The 14,515-nt window shown below is 40.1% G+C and overlaps 1 protein-coding gene across 23 annotated transcripts; it reads left to right on the top strand.

Annotated features, from left to right (window-relative positions):
* Positions 1-6,473: 6,473 nt before the first annotated feature.
* On the top strand, positions 6,474-13,249 carry LOC123191185 (uncharacterized). Of its 23 annotated transcripts, none has more exons than XR_006496741.1 (10): positions 6,474-6,952; positions 7,076-7,536; positions 8,287-8,690; positions 8,963-9,124; positions 9,865-9,969; positions 10,301-10,379; positions 10,505-10,673; positions 10,779-12,501; positions 13,075-13,140; positions 13,235-13,249. XR_006496741.1 is itself a non-coding variant. In XM_044603973.1 (4 exons), the coding sequence occupies exons 1-4, from the start codon at positions 6,781-6,783 to the stop codon at positions 8,597-8,599; spliced, it is 369 nt and encodes a 122-aa protein (XP_044459908.1). In that variant the 5' UTR covers positions 6,474-6,780; the 3' UTR covers positions 8,600-8,956. The 23 variants fall into 23 exon arrangements, 2 of the variants coding, with proteins under 2 accessions (XP_044459908.1, XP_044459907.1); XR_006496751.1 differs by lacking the exon at positions 13,235-13,249 and having other exon boundaries at positions 10,779-10,990; positions 12,305-12,501; positions 13,075-13,191; XR_006496740.1 differs by lacking the exon at positions 13,235-13,249 and having other exon boundaries at positions 13,075-13,181.
* Positions 13,250-14,515: the final 1,266 nt, after the last annotated feature.

Genomic DNA, 14,515 nt, shown 5'->3' with positions numbered 1-14,515 from the left:
ACAAAAAAAGTTCTCGGCTTACATCTGGCTTATAAATCATGCGGCTGCGTAGGCGTAAGCCCCTTCATCTTTAAATCAGGCCATTGAGCAGCGACTTCTCCTCCGCCCACTCGCAGTAACAATTCCAATCTGTCTATATGACCAAATAGCAAAAGGGTTGTTTACATGATCCAGGTCTTTTGGTGATCAAAACGAGGTTTTAGAAAAACAATGTGACACCCCCCCCCCCCCTCTCCCAGAACCTTCCCTCAGACCGACTTATCGATGCATCTCCGGTGACTAGCTCAGATTCACTATCGGATCGACAAGTTTGTCGAGTGCCCAGTTCTTTGCCGAGTGTCTTCTGTCGGGCACTCGGCAAATGGCGCCCTAAAATGAGTGTTGGGGAAAATACAAGACAAAGCATTGCCCATGCCGAGTGTCACCTAAAAACCACTCGGCAAAGATAAGGCACTGGGCAAACGCAACGACATGTGTCCCTGCTAGGTGTAGTTGATGGCGGGGTGACACAGCGACCCCGTTTGTCGAGTGTTTTTTATGTGACACTCAAGCGTAATCCGTTAGTATTGTTCATGTTTGCCTAGTGTCAGCCAGGCGGCACTCGACAAACACTTCTATTTATTTTAATCGGCTATACGCTTTGCCGGGTGCCTGAGGCTTGGACTAAGCTACATGGGTGAAGCCATGATGGTGCCGATTTCCTCTTATCTGCTTGGTTTTGGTTCGCTGATGCAATTGTGGATGGAGCCAAGGGTCTATTTTACTAGTTGTCAGTGGCTGAGCTTCCTACTTGGGGCTTGATAGGTGGAAAGGCTCAAGGCTCTACCGAAACTTAGTCTTCGACAGGGGTCGATGTCGGCGATGCTGGCTCTCAAGGGCGTCTTTCTCTTCCTTTGAGCGGTTATCGAAGAGTGTTTCCTCTCCACTGGTTAGCGGGTGTTTGGATTTGAGGCTATTGTGGAGGTTGTTTAGCGTGGCAGAACCCTTTTCCGTGGTTTGCAAGGTGGTCGTAGGCGGTTTTGGGCAAAAGCTTATGCCTTTGATGGGAATGGATGCCGACAATGATTGTGCCAACGGGCGTTGTTTTCCCTTATTGAAGGCGTCTCCGAAAAGCCCGTCACTTTTTTCCGGGCGGTGGTCATGTTGGTGGTGGAGTTCTTGATAGGCTGGCATCGGCGTTGTTTTTGTTTTGTTTTTCTTTTCCTTTTTTTCTCAATTCAGTTTCCGGCCTAGTTTCCCACTTAATAATCCAGCTCGCACGATATTTTTTTGACTTTCCCTTTCTAGTCCCTCCATTTCCAAATATAAGGTGTATTAATTTTTTGAAAAGTCAAATTTCTCTGGACATCATAATTATGGGTTGTTGGACATGTGAATGCAAAGAAATAGAAGAATCTTCGATAATGAATCCCTAGGTGTTGGATGATGGAGAATTTTACTCAAGAATGGTTTCAAAATTGTGGGGCATAGAATGAAAGAAAACAAACTGAATTGCCTCAAGAACTGGATTGACGTTCATCTCTGATTCTGTTCTTCTGAGATATTATGCTAAGTGTTGATAATTTTCCTTCATGATACCGAGAAAATGAATTGCATAGTGTCCTTTGTATTTTTCTTATTATTTTTTGTAGACTTTAGTTATCTTTTAATAGATATGAAAATACCAGGTCTGCTCATATTCAAATTTGTAATTTTTTATTATTACTTGGTTGAGAAAAAGGACGTGGCTCAAATTCAAATCTGTTGGCTGACTTCTGGTGCAAACTGTACTACTAGTCCACTTATAATTACGGGTCTGCTCGGTTACTTAATATCACAGGAACAGCTCCAAAAGTCAGTTAGGACGTTCTGAAAGTCTATGCACTCTGTTGAAAAGTATACAGTATGCAATTTTCCGTTCCAATGTTCCATACTTCTCGAAAGATGATAGTATTATTTTCAATATGGAGCATGTCACCGAAAGACTGGTGTCTCTTATCTACTGCGAGGAAATATAAGATACCCCATACACATCAGATTAGTTGGTTGCTTTTTTGGAATAGTTTGGATTGCTTACCACACGTGACACGTGGTGAGCTTTACCGGTAGGGACGAGGCACTAGTAGAAACAAACCCGCAGTACAACTCCGTCAAGCAGGGGTGCTCCACCCCCCCCCCCCCCTCCCACCGCCGCCACCCCCGGGCAAGAGAAGGGCTCATAAATGATCTCATTGTATTAAATGCCAAGAAATGTGCTTCTTGTATTAAATATAGAAAACAAATCTCGAAGATGCAAAATTTTGGCATGTTATATGTGATCATGTATGTTGAGTGTAGAAAAAGTTCGAAGGCCAAACGATGAAGCAACCGACACTTCATCATAAAACCGGACACATTCTTTGTTGAACCACGATTCTTTCTCAGAGATGTTCTGGTTTCTAAGCAGTGCATGTCACAACTTTTGTGAAATCTTCTTAAATTTTACCACAACCTCTAGGTGCCATATGATGACATAATGCCAACTTTCATGTTTTTCGTACTTTTTTTTTGCTTTTTTTGAATTAAAACGCCATTAACCTTCATGTTCGGGTTGAGTCTTGGCAACCCAGCACCCCAAGTTTTGGAATTCCTTTCCTTTTCTTGCTTATGGCCTATACATAAACTCAAAGAACACAAATATGATTCTTTTACCCATTTTTTCCAACCTTTTCATGCATTTTTAGTTCAAATTTGAATTATATCCATTGTATTCCTAGAAATGTCATCAGTGATTTCAGTATAGCAATCGAAACCGAAAAACCAAATTTTGGAACGAACATGTGATGGTGTATGTTGAGTGTAAAAAAAAGTTTAAGGGAAAATTATAAGCAACCAACACTTCGGTTAAAGCCTAGCATGTTCCCTCTCGAAACCATGATTCTTCCTCGAGGATGTTCTGGTTTCTAAGTAGTGTATGTCGCAACTTATACGAAACCTTGTCAAATTTTTACCACAACCTCTAGGTGCCATATGATGATACCATGCCCAGATTCATGGTTTTATGACTACTTTCGCATTTTTCAGAATTGAAACACCAATAAGCTTCATGTTTGGGATCGAGTCTTGCCACCCAGACATTTGAAATTCCTTTCCTTCCCTTGACATGGCTGAACCATAGACTCAAGAACACACATAAAATTCTCAACCCATTTTGTTAATTTTTTATGCACTTGTAGTTCAAATTTGAATTATATTTGGTAAATGCCTATTAGTGCACTTACTGGTTTAAATATAGCAAACGAACCCAAAAAATGCAAAATTTGACCTGTGACATTGTATTGTGTACATTGAGTATTGAAAATGTTTCAAGGTCAAACGATAAAGCAAACGACTTGGCCTTAAAACCTGACCTATCAGCTCCCTAACCCATGACTCATCTTTGGAGATGGTCAGGTTTCTAAGGAGTTTAATCATCACTTTTGCGGGACCTTCTCAAATTGTAGATACTTTCAAATATTATAAACATACACCTAATCGGCTCATGATGACCTTTGACAGAACGATGAATATGGTTATCCATTAGACCATTACTTTGTCCAAGGTACTCGCGTCATCCTACCCAAGGTGAAATGGGCTGCAGACAAACCCTAACCGCCTCCACCATCCTCCACCCCTTCTCTTCCTACCCACCGCCCAGAAAAGTCTGTGCGGCGGATGGCGGAGGCGGGTATATCTCCTGGCCGTCATAGTGGTGGACATTGGGTTTGCGTGGGGCACCTGTGCTGGTTGGCGATGGGCAATCTCCACGAGGTAGGAGCCCCTCTCGCACGTCCGTCGGACGACGGTTGTTATCCTTGCATACCACTTCTAGTCATCAACGGTGGCTTGGTCAGCAGTGACTACGATAATGAGGCGACAATGATAGCACCGTGAAGTAGTGATGTCGTGGTGGGGTGGTGCGGCTATGGCTTGCCACATCTGGACATCGTCGGCCTGTACCACAATAGCACTGGGGCATGCGTGTGCGAGATGCTGGAACTCATGTGATGACGTTCGGCTCTCCACATGTGTGGAAGCTCGTGTTCACAAGCAGGTCTTTGATCGTGTGGTGATGTCCATGCCAGGCTTATGCATACGAGCGGTTGTCTGCAGACATGTATGGTATGGAACAGTTTGCATTTCACATTTTCGTGACCATGGTATGTGGGTGTACCCCTCCATGCAGTATCATTTTCTTCGGCAAGTGTTGGCAGCAATATACGGCGACTTTGGTCTAATGGTGCTCTCCGAGTATCAAGTCTCAAGCTACGAGGTGAAAACCCTAAGTCTAACCGTCAATGGTCACACCTGGCAATTAGGGAGTTTACGCTCCACGTCTTTCATGAAGGCATTGCTTTGGAGATTTCTTAGACGCCTCTCCGGGGTGAAAACTCAGGATCTGAATTTCTATGATTGGATCCGGCGAGGACGGCGCATGGTGGTCGTTCCCTTCCTGGAGGCATTGATTGCAGAGAATCTTTCTTCTATTTCATGTGTTGTCAAGGATTGTGGCGGTGTTGCCGCTCACTGGAGGTATAATCCTGATATTACTTCCTCCATTTTCATAGCACAACCACATTCAGTTTAGTCATGGAGAAGACTGTTGAAGAATGACCTGCTTCTCCTCAAGCACAGAATCAAGAATAAATTTGAGGCTCAACTCTCCAGCTGGACTGATCAGTATTTAAGCTAAATTCATTTCATCATGCTGGGTTTTACTAGAACAGGAGTGGGATAGATTGTTTTCATTGTTTTTTTTTCCTTTTTGCTCTGTAAATATTGGACTTCTTCTTTAATATATATCAGCAAAAAGGCCCATGCGTTGCAACGGAAGAAAAAATACCACACACTCTTAATATACAAAAAAATTGTCTATAATCTGAGAATTTGTAGCTACGGCCCAAACAAGGATGGTCTTGACCTATAAATCCGCAATTTAAGATTCTACAGGTGTTTTATTTCAACACGACTTACATGTAGATTTAATCCGCACAACAAAACGGGCAAGTGATCATGCATTTATTCATGTCATGTTGGGAATGGGGTGTTGTTATGGGCGAGTAAAGAAAAACAACAAAAACAAACGATGACACATTAGCACACTTCGAAGACATGTGTGCATCAATGGCAGTTTTCAGTTTAAGAATCACCAACTTGGGGTAACTCTTGAACATTTTTTTCACATGCATATTTCTTAAATACATGAAGAGTTGCTAAAAAGGTTGTTAAAAAGATACAGGATTTTTTAATCATAAAAAGAGATTATTTTTGTCCGAAAAAGAACATTTTTGTATGGTCTCCTGTGGACGCAGGTACTTGGGCCTCTATTTCATCACTATTTCTTGCCATACATGTCATTGCTATTGGTCCCTGTTTCATCACTATTTATATTTTATCAAACTTGTCTTGTATTTTATTTTTTGTCATGCATGCCTCCTTTTTACCTTTTTCATGCATGTCCATTTTTCTTCTTCTTATATATAGGAGAATAGCACATCTCATCTTTATCAGATCTCCTCTGCATTTTCTCTTTTATTTCTTTTACAGCGGAGATCCCATATTTATTGGGTCCTTCTTTTATTTCTTGTGCATGTCCTTATTTATTGAGTGTCTCTAGCAATTTTATCTTCAATTTCATGTCCAATCCTGACTTTGCCGAGGTGTTTATCCCCAATCTGAATCAGTACTGGTATGAAAAAAAATACGGATAATGCATTGCTGATTAACATTGCAGCATAGATAATAATTTTTAATTTTTAACAGGTAAAATAACATCATATTCAGATTCTATATATTTTTTTAATCATATTCTATATATAACATATTAAATTTGGAGTTACGGTTTAGATTATATGAATATTTTAAAAAAACATTTGATATGTACTGCAGGTTTAATGTCAAAAATGAATACCTATTTCTTTTATTAATAGGTATAGATACTGTAGAACGATTGTTCTACAGGTTTTGGCTTTAAAAAATGACCAATAGAAGATGGGATCCAGGGAGCCCGTTTTTAAAATAACATGTTTCCATAGTGCAAAAGAACATGAAAAGATTTATAGATAGAGAAATACATGTATAACATGTTCGAGAAAAGTTTTGTAACAACATACTTTCATACGTGGCATAGCAAAACAGACAAATACGTACAGGAAAATGGGCCAATTGTTTTTTGCTGTTGGGCCCGGATTTTGTTTTTGTGCAGCTTGCAAATCATAGTAATTTTGAATGAAATTTTACGTATCTATTATGAATCTTTACTTCTAATGGAGCAGTTGGTAGTCTCGCTTATAGGGTGTTTTTAGTCCCACCTTCAATGGTTTTTTTTTATACTTCCTCCCACCTTTGACTTAGCCATCACAAACCGAAAAAACCTCCTCCTAAAGCCCCAACCCACACCCATCCACGTACAACCGAAAATAAATCTACGAAGGTTAACCAACGAAAAAAGATCTACGAAGGTTAACCAGCGACAAAAATCGGTACGCCGCCCCTCCTCTCGATCCATCCCCTCTGGCTGCGTTTTCTCTTTCCCTCGTCTCCCACTCCGCCGCCGCCGCCGCATCTCCCACTCCGCCGCTGCCCGTACTGCTCCACCGGACGGGCCTCTTCTTCGAGCGCGGCGGCAGGAGCAGCTCCACCTCTCCACTCCCCCACGCGAGAACGCTCCTAACCCCACCAACATGCCCGGCCGCCACTAGGGTTTCTTACCCTCTCTGCCCCGCCGCCACCTCTCCTCACTTTTCCCCACCGCCGTCTGGAGCTACTTCGTCGACAGCGTCAATGGGGGCTTTCGCGAGACCTCCTGGCCTTCTGCCACCGCCGCCGAGTTCGTCCCCCAGGCTGACATACTGCGATCGGGACGCCGTCGGATCCTCTGTCGCGGGCCCACGTCCCAGTCCTCTCCTTCCTCTCACAGTTCATGTAGCCCCTACATCCTCCCCTGATTGTCCAGGTTAGTTGCGAGGGGCTCGTAATCTGCAAGTTCCTAATTTTGAATTGGTTGTGTGTAGTTGTGCTGCAGGCACTTCACGGATGAGATTTTCTCATGCTGTTCTCACCTCCTCACGTCGTGCAGCCTCCACACGCGAAGCCACCGAGGCAGGAATCGGAAGTGCCAGTCTGTGCATCGTGTTCTCACGCCAACCCCAAGGTCGTCTTGCTGCCCTGTTGCAAGAATTATGTGTATCTTTTCAGTATCAGTCTGACAGATTCATGTGTATCTTTTCAGTATTCAAAATTAGGCAATTCAAGTGATACATATATTGTTTGGAATTTCGTTGCTAGGCCATGATCGGTTCAATTTATCCATCATTTAATGTTTTCATTTTTCAAGATGTACAGTAGTTACTTCTATGGAATTGTACTAACAAGATTATATTCAGCTTCGTTAATGTCCAGATGCAAGTTGATGAATGACTGTTCATTTTACTTGAGAAGAACTAATTCACATGTTCAAGAACAACTGCAGGAGTATAATTTCATAAGCCTTTGTACTGAATGCAACATCCACGTGATGAATTACAGTTTATTTGGATGGTACTATCTCTATTTTTGGTGATGTCGATAAAAGGATAAATACATTTTCTCTCAATATTTTATTTGCATCTTGTCGTCGTCGAATTGGAGGCGTAAATGTATTTTCTTTAGGTAACTCGAAGCCCAGACCAACATAAAGTGTACTGCGTTCAAGCTAAAATTCTTTGCATAAAATAGTGTGAACCAAATAATCCTAGGTATCTTGATATAATGGTTTCTGAAGGCTTGGAAATCACACAACTTGCCTTGGACGCTTATTAACTTATAGTATTATAAACTGTCATTGTAAAGGTGGTTGCCTGTCATTGTAAAGGTGGTTGCCTCTGTACCGAATTGCTCCTCAATTTTGTAGATTCGAGCTGTTGTTTATGCTCATAGGACTACTAGAGAAGATTTACATGTAGCCTGAGAAGAAGACTGATAAAGATCTTGATTGTATCAGGCTATGATTTGGAGAGGTCGCTCTTGATTTTATTTGCATGTGCCACTGGATGTGTACATGTACTTTAGTCGGAATGTGTGCATCATCTAATTTTGACTCAATCTAGGTAGAAAGAAAATGCATCCAACCAAAGGGAACATCATATATTGTTTGTTGCCAATGTACGATACCTAGGCCTGAACACTAACCTAAGGTTCATGTTTCTCCTTCTTAGCTTATTTTAAGAGGAACCGGGCATGTTTGCTTCTGTCTTTCTTCATTGGCTAACAAGCAAATTTTCTAGCTTTCGCGAACTCTTCTTGTTGCAGTGGATGAGTTGGATATGCCATTCCTCAATGTGTACCTGGATTATCTTTGGGCACCTAATTTTTGGGTAGGTGTTAATTTTGCTCAAACTGTCTGTTTTATTATTCTAGCAGCCCGCTTCGCTTTGGTTCCTAATTTTGCCGGAGAGATTCACACTGTCATTCATATTATGAATATAGTTCATAACCAGTATTCTCTTTTATCTAATTATATGTACAGAAAGGAGTACTCTGAAGTGAATTCATGCTATGTTAACAGTCTAACAAACATCTTGGAGGTGTGAATGCTTTCTTCGGTCTGACAAGTAATCAATAATTGATGGTATACTGGGATTTTTCTCATACTTCTAGCACTTCCTCATTGACAATAAAGCAAGTACTATCACAACAAAGGCTGTTACCTCCAGGTATTTTTTTTTCAACTATAATCCTTCCAGCTTTAGGGACTGCTCAATTGGATCTGCACAATCCAACAAAATAAATGTGCATAGTGTCTGCGACACTTTCTTCCTATCATCACGAAGGTAGTTGTAGGAGTAAAAAAGTATGTCATACTGTTTTTTCAGTTCAAGCCAAAAGGCTAGGATAGGTAATACTTGTTTTTACAGTACTTGTGCAAAAAGTATGTCATATTGTTTGTTCTAGATGATTTTGATGAATTTTACAACCTTATTTTCAGTTGTATACCCCAAGAAATGGTCTGCTTTCATGGGGCTTATTGAATCCAGGAAATAACTGTGAGTAGTAGCGAACCAGACATGAAAAGTTTCAGAGAACTACGAAAACTCTGGTCAGTTTTGTCGGGATCTTGTGACACAGTTCCAGGACTCTATTGACTAAGGTAATGATATATATGTGTGATTTATCCTGTTAAAACTTTTAGTGTTCACTTAGGGGTGAGTGCAACCAGTAACTGAATTTAGACTACGAACTAGAGTATGACAGTAAAGTCAGGAGCATGATGGAGAACACATGGGACATTGAGGACTAATGGTCAACACTTAAATCTTGCTTTACATACAGTTCAGTTCCAAGTAGTCTGATACATAGATGGCGAGGGGAGTGCTGATTTGGGGTTGATTTTGGTAATTATATATTTTCCTTGATGACTGTCATTTTGTTGTCTTACATGTGCTATATGATATGCATAACAACTTGAGAGCACCTTTGCTTCTCTTGATGTAATTCCATTATAGGGCCGTGCGTTGAACATGCTTCTTTGATGATAAGTAACAGACTTCTTCCTCCAATGGCTGAAACAAGCTTTGTGATTTACTCCTCTAATTCTCTTTTGACATGCTGATTAATTCCTAGCAATTTTCTAGAGTAAATCCATTCCCCTGCCACCTATAATGGAATTTCACGTGTTTTACTTGCATGAACCAAACATATATGTGCGCTGACTACAGGCCAAAGCCTAAAGAATTCCTTGAACATCAAATACATATAGAATGCACAACACATATTAGTACAATGCCCGTGCGATAATTTTCTTGTAATTTAGAATGCACAATACATAAAGAGTTCCTGTATATATACTCTTACGTTGTGATAATTTTCTTGATATCTTTTTAATGCCAGCCTCTTTCAGTTAGTACAATGATCAAGGATCTCATTTGAGTATGGGTTTGCACATCTGAGTGCTGGTGATCTTCTTCGTGAAGAAGTTAAAGTGATATGGAGCAGGTAACAGTCTTCTTTCAGTTTCTGTAAATATACTCTTACGTTGTAATAATTGTCTTGATATCTTTTTAATGCCAGCCTCTTTCAGTTAGTACAATGATCAAGGATCTCATGTATGAAGGAAAGCTTGTGCCTTTTGAGATCATTGTCATGCTAATTAGTAAAGAACATGCTTGTGATTGGAAATAATATGTTTCTGATTGATGGATTTCCGCAAAATGAATAACTTCCAATCATACGAGAATATTTAAGAATGCTTCTATGTACATTCGATAGTGCCAATAGCAGATCAATCTCTTGTTGTGTGCTTCACACATGTGCATTTGTTTAACAGATTAAAATTGACCATGAGTTCGTACTATTAATTGAAGGCTCAAGGGAAGAGACAGCGGCATATTCTTCGTTGAAATCAGGTGCGTGCTTTTGATTAATTAGACCCAACTTGTCTTGTTTGATTGCATGTCACCCAATTTCGTTGTCTTAGGGGAATAGATGATGACACATGGACACCATTCAGTGGCAGTTTGATGTTTTTCAGGAATGAATTCCACTCGTTATGCAATACCACTATGAGAAAAGTAGGGAAATGCTGGACCTCTGCAAAATGTGCTCGTTCACCTCGCGGTCTCACCCCCAAAACAGAGGAGAGGAGCAGGGAGCTCCTCTCTCACACTCGTCGGCTCCAAGGAGCTCCGCCGCCACATAGGGTTATCTCCACGCCACTAATATCCATTGTTGCATCTTGTAATTATTAATTTGGAATAAATCATGCAATTGGCATTTATATATGCTTTACTCTGTCTTTTTTGTAGGCAAACCAAGGCTGCAACGTTTGAATATTATACTCAGTCAGTTGCTCGACTACTTACAGTCCTATTACTTGAGACTTAATACTCGGTCAGCTGCCGTGTACATTGTTCTGACATAAATGACACCATGTCTATGCGCAAGTCAGAAGGAACTTACCATCTAATATGTCTAATTAGTGTGGTACATGCTTCAGTACTGCAAGTTGGAGTAGCAAGTAAGTATACATCAAAAGAAAGTACTGCTTCAGTACTACTCCCTCCGTTCCAAAATAGATGACTCGACTTTGAGTTAGTACAAAGTCGAGTCATCTATTTTGGAACGGAGGGAGTACATGCTTAGTACTGACCATCTAAAAAGATGTCTAATTAGTGTGCACGAATCAGGTTAAACCCGCATGCCTACCTGCACATTGATACTCATACCTGGCTGTGATAGAAGTTTCATCTTGAGATTCAATTCTTTGATTTATGATGCCCATTCATATGCACAATGAGAACATATATCCTTCTTACTAATCTCTGTTTTTTTAAGTTGAAACTATTTCTTTGTTACTTCATGTATGTGAAGTGCAATCATAGTCTGTCACAAACTTGTTTGAGGATGGCAAAAGACTGACCTTTTGCGGGGCAGAGAAAAGACCGGCTTATTTTATTTTAACACAACATAGCAAGCTCCATATATTTCAGTTAGTACATGGCAGGATGCAGACTATGTGCAGTATTAGTGGTGTATGGTTAGACTCCAAAATTGCAGTATTAGTGGTGTTTTAAAGAGAAAGGTTCGTAAATGATGTTGTTTTCTACTAAGAAATTTCAGTAGTCGGTGTAACCATTGAGTGCCAATGTGATGGGCATTTAAGATTTAGATTCAGAACTGTGGGGTTCAGCACAGATGGCTTCACTTCAATATTTTTCCCCATGTGGTTGCTGGATGCATACATATCTATGTACGCTGGTACATATCCATCCATTCAACTTCAGTTTTGATGCATCTTGTATAATGAATCCTACATTATGTGGAGAAATTTAGACATATAAGAGTATCTGTAAGCCAACCACATACCACACATTTTAAAGGCTTATTTTCTCTACATCTATACTAGCTTGAACCAAGTATTTCTATTTTCTTTTTATTTGTTGCCAAAATTGAAGGAATGTCGATATGGTGTATTTTTACAACAATCAGCGTGTTGACTTGGAGCTTGTCCATTTGCGACGCACTTCTTATTCTTGGATTAAGCCTAATGCTTGCTCTACCAATCATGTAGTACTGTTGTGAACTCATAGGTGAAACCATTCTCTATCCAATACAGAGTTAGCATAGCTGAGCATGATTAGGAGGGAAGGATTATTTGGATTGCTTTACGTAGACTGGCATGGCTGATCTTCCCTTCCATTATTATTGCTACTTTATGTTTTAATTCCATTGTTCTTCACTTGATCTTGGGATCTATGTTCCAGTGACTTCCTGAACTTTTACTTGCTGATGAGAAGTTTCTATTTTATTTTTTCTTTCACTTGATCTTTAGGTTTACAGGGTTAATGGATCCATGTTTCAGCGACTTTGTAGAAGTGTGTTTACTTATCTTGCTTTTGTTGCTACCGCTGGTGAAGACAAACTCCAGAAAAGGGAGTGAAATAAGAAAGACGAGAGGTTGCACAAGATGAGTAATGCTGGGTAGCGGTAGAGGCTGAAACTGTGATGATGATGCGTATCTGACCATTAGTATGTTTCCCATCAAGGAAACCTACAATTTCTATTATGATACAGAGTTTCTATTATGAGGTGTATTTCTCATAAAGAATGTGAATTCTGCATGATAGTGTTTTGGAAACGTCAAGGTTTTATGCAAAGACTGACATTTAAGAAAGGATGTATTAAAATGTAAACCCCGGTAGATACTCCTAAAGTCGAAGTTGATCAAGCAATAGTATTTTTTTTTCCGAGCACTGAACTACCGTTTCGGGTTTTGCTCAATATTGTTATTCCTCATAGGATGTTCAAGAGGAACACCATTCAGAATTTCCTCATAGGGTTTTGCTTAACTTAGATTAGGATGGGGTTCCTTTGACCTTATGGTTATGTATATAACAAGGACCTATTACGTATCCTTTTTCCACTCAGAAATCTTTGAATTAAAAGTGTGTTGCAAGTCAAATGCACCACTGATATACAGTAGACACAATTCGTGTTAAAACATTGAAATGTTTATGACCCTTTCCAATGCACGGACAGTTAACTAATCCGATACGCCATCATCTCTCGAGGTAGTGATAATCATCTCATTTTTTCAATCAGATGTACAATACGCCATCATCTCTCGGAGTATGCGGGGAAGTTTAGAAAAGATGCAGCAATGGTGTGGTGAGATGACATACATTCTATGTGACGACAATGCACATGCTACTTTGTATTTTATTTATTTATTTAATGTATTTTTATTTGTTAACTTTTGTAGGTCAGAGATAATAAAAATTGATGGCTTCGGATGAAGCTTTGAAAATTTCGATTGACAAAGTCGTAACTATGAGCGATTGGACTCAAAAGTCATCCAATTTTACACAATGAGATGCATACAAATAATTATTCTTTCCTTGAATATATGTTGCACATGATAATACTTTTTTTCGAGGGGTATATGATAGAGATGGAGATAGATTAGGTTGATGTTCAAAAAGAATCCTTCGACAAGGGCCTGCGTCAATTTCGTTGGAAGGAGTAAAAAATTCACAGAATTTTATACAACAATCATAAAAAAGTTAAAAAGCCCGTGGCAACGCACGGGCATTCTACTAATGTTCCTTTAGATACAACTCAATACTCAATAGTATTTTGTTTATGGCAAGTCAAATCAGATGTGTTGTGTATATGTGTTGTGCATATCTATGTATTGGGCCCACCTCTCCTGGTTAACCTGGAACATTCCAAAGCCTAAAGAATTCCTTCGAGCTTAGGGGTTGCATAAGCGAACGAGCGGGAAGTAAGGTGGAGAGTAAAGCTATAAAAAGTAGGGCGGACAACAAGACTCGACTCACCATTGTCTGATTTAGGCGCTGCAGACACAGGTAATGAAGGGTGACACAGGGAGGGGCAGAGAGGCACTTGTGATGGAGGTACGTGTCTAGATTCTCCCTCGTCTCCATAGACATGGAAGAGATTGCCGAGGTGTGCTCTTGCCGGGGCTTGCTATCATATGGGGTTTGCGCTTGGACATGCAAGATGTGATTTCTACTGTTAAATATATATGGCCATGGCTTGTGGTGTACTGTGTGAGGAGCCCATGGAGTGACGGCGTGAAAGCGAGTAACCATGATTACCATTCCGTACCAAGCATGTGGTACATTTAAATTTGTATGTCGCAAGTCACCGTAGCAACATGCATACCATAATGAAATGAAATAAGTTTATGGTTACTGTCATTTTAGTTAACCAGGTCTTTGTTTTAGTTTCTTTTTCTCCGGTATACATCACATTTATTTTTCTTTATGTTCCTTTGCAGTCTCAAAACTGTTACCTTCGTTGGAGCCAAAAAAATCATTGCACTAAGTGCGTCTTTCATTATTTGTAAATCAGAAATTTAGTGTGCGGTCATTTCTCATTGTATTCCATTTGTATTCGACGCAGCTAGGGTTACTGTAAGTGCATCTAGTGCCACCCCTAGTTGGTTTTGGAGTATTGACATCAAACCTAGTTGAGGGACTAATGTGTTTGTGAGAATTGCAGGATAACACAGGTAGAA

This window comes from Triticum aestivum, chromosome 2A (genome assembly GCF_018294505.1).
Source record: "Triticum aestivum cultivar Chinese Spring chromosome 2A, IWGSC CS RefSeq v2.1, whole genome shotgun sequence".
NCBI classification, from domain to species: Eukaryota; Viridiplantae; Streptophyta; class Magnoliopsida; order Poales; family Poaceae; genus Triticum; species Triticum aestivum.
This window is presented reverse-complemented; position numbering and strand designations above follow the sequence as displayed.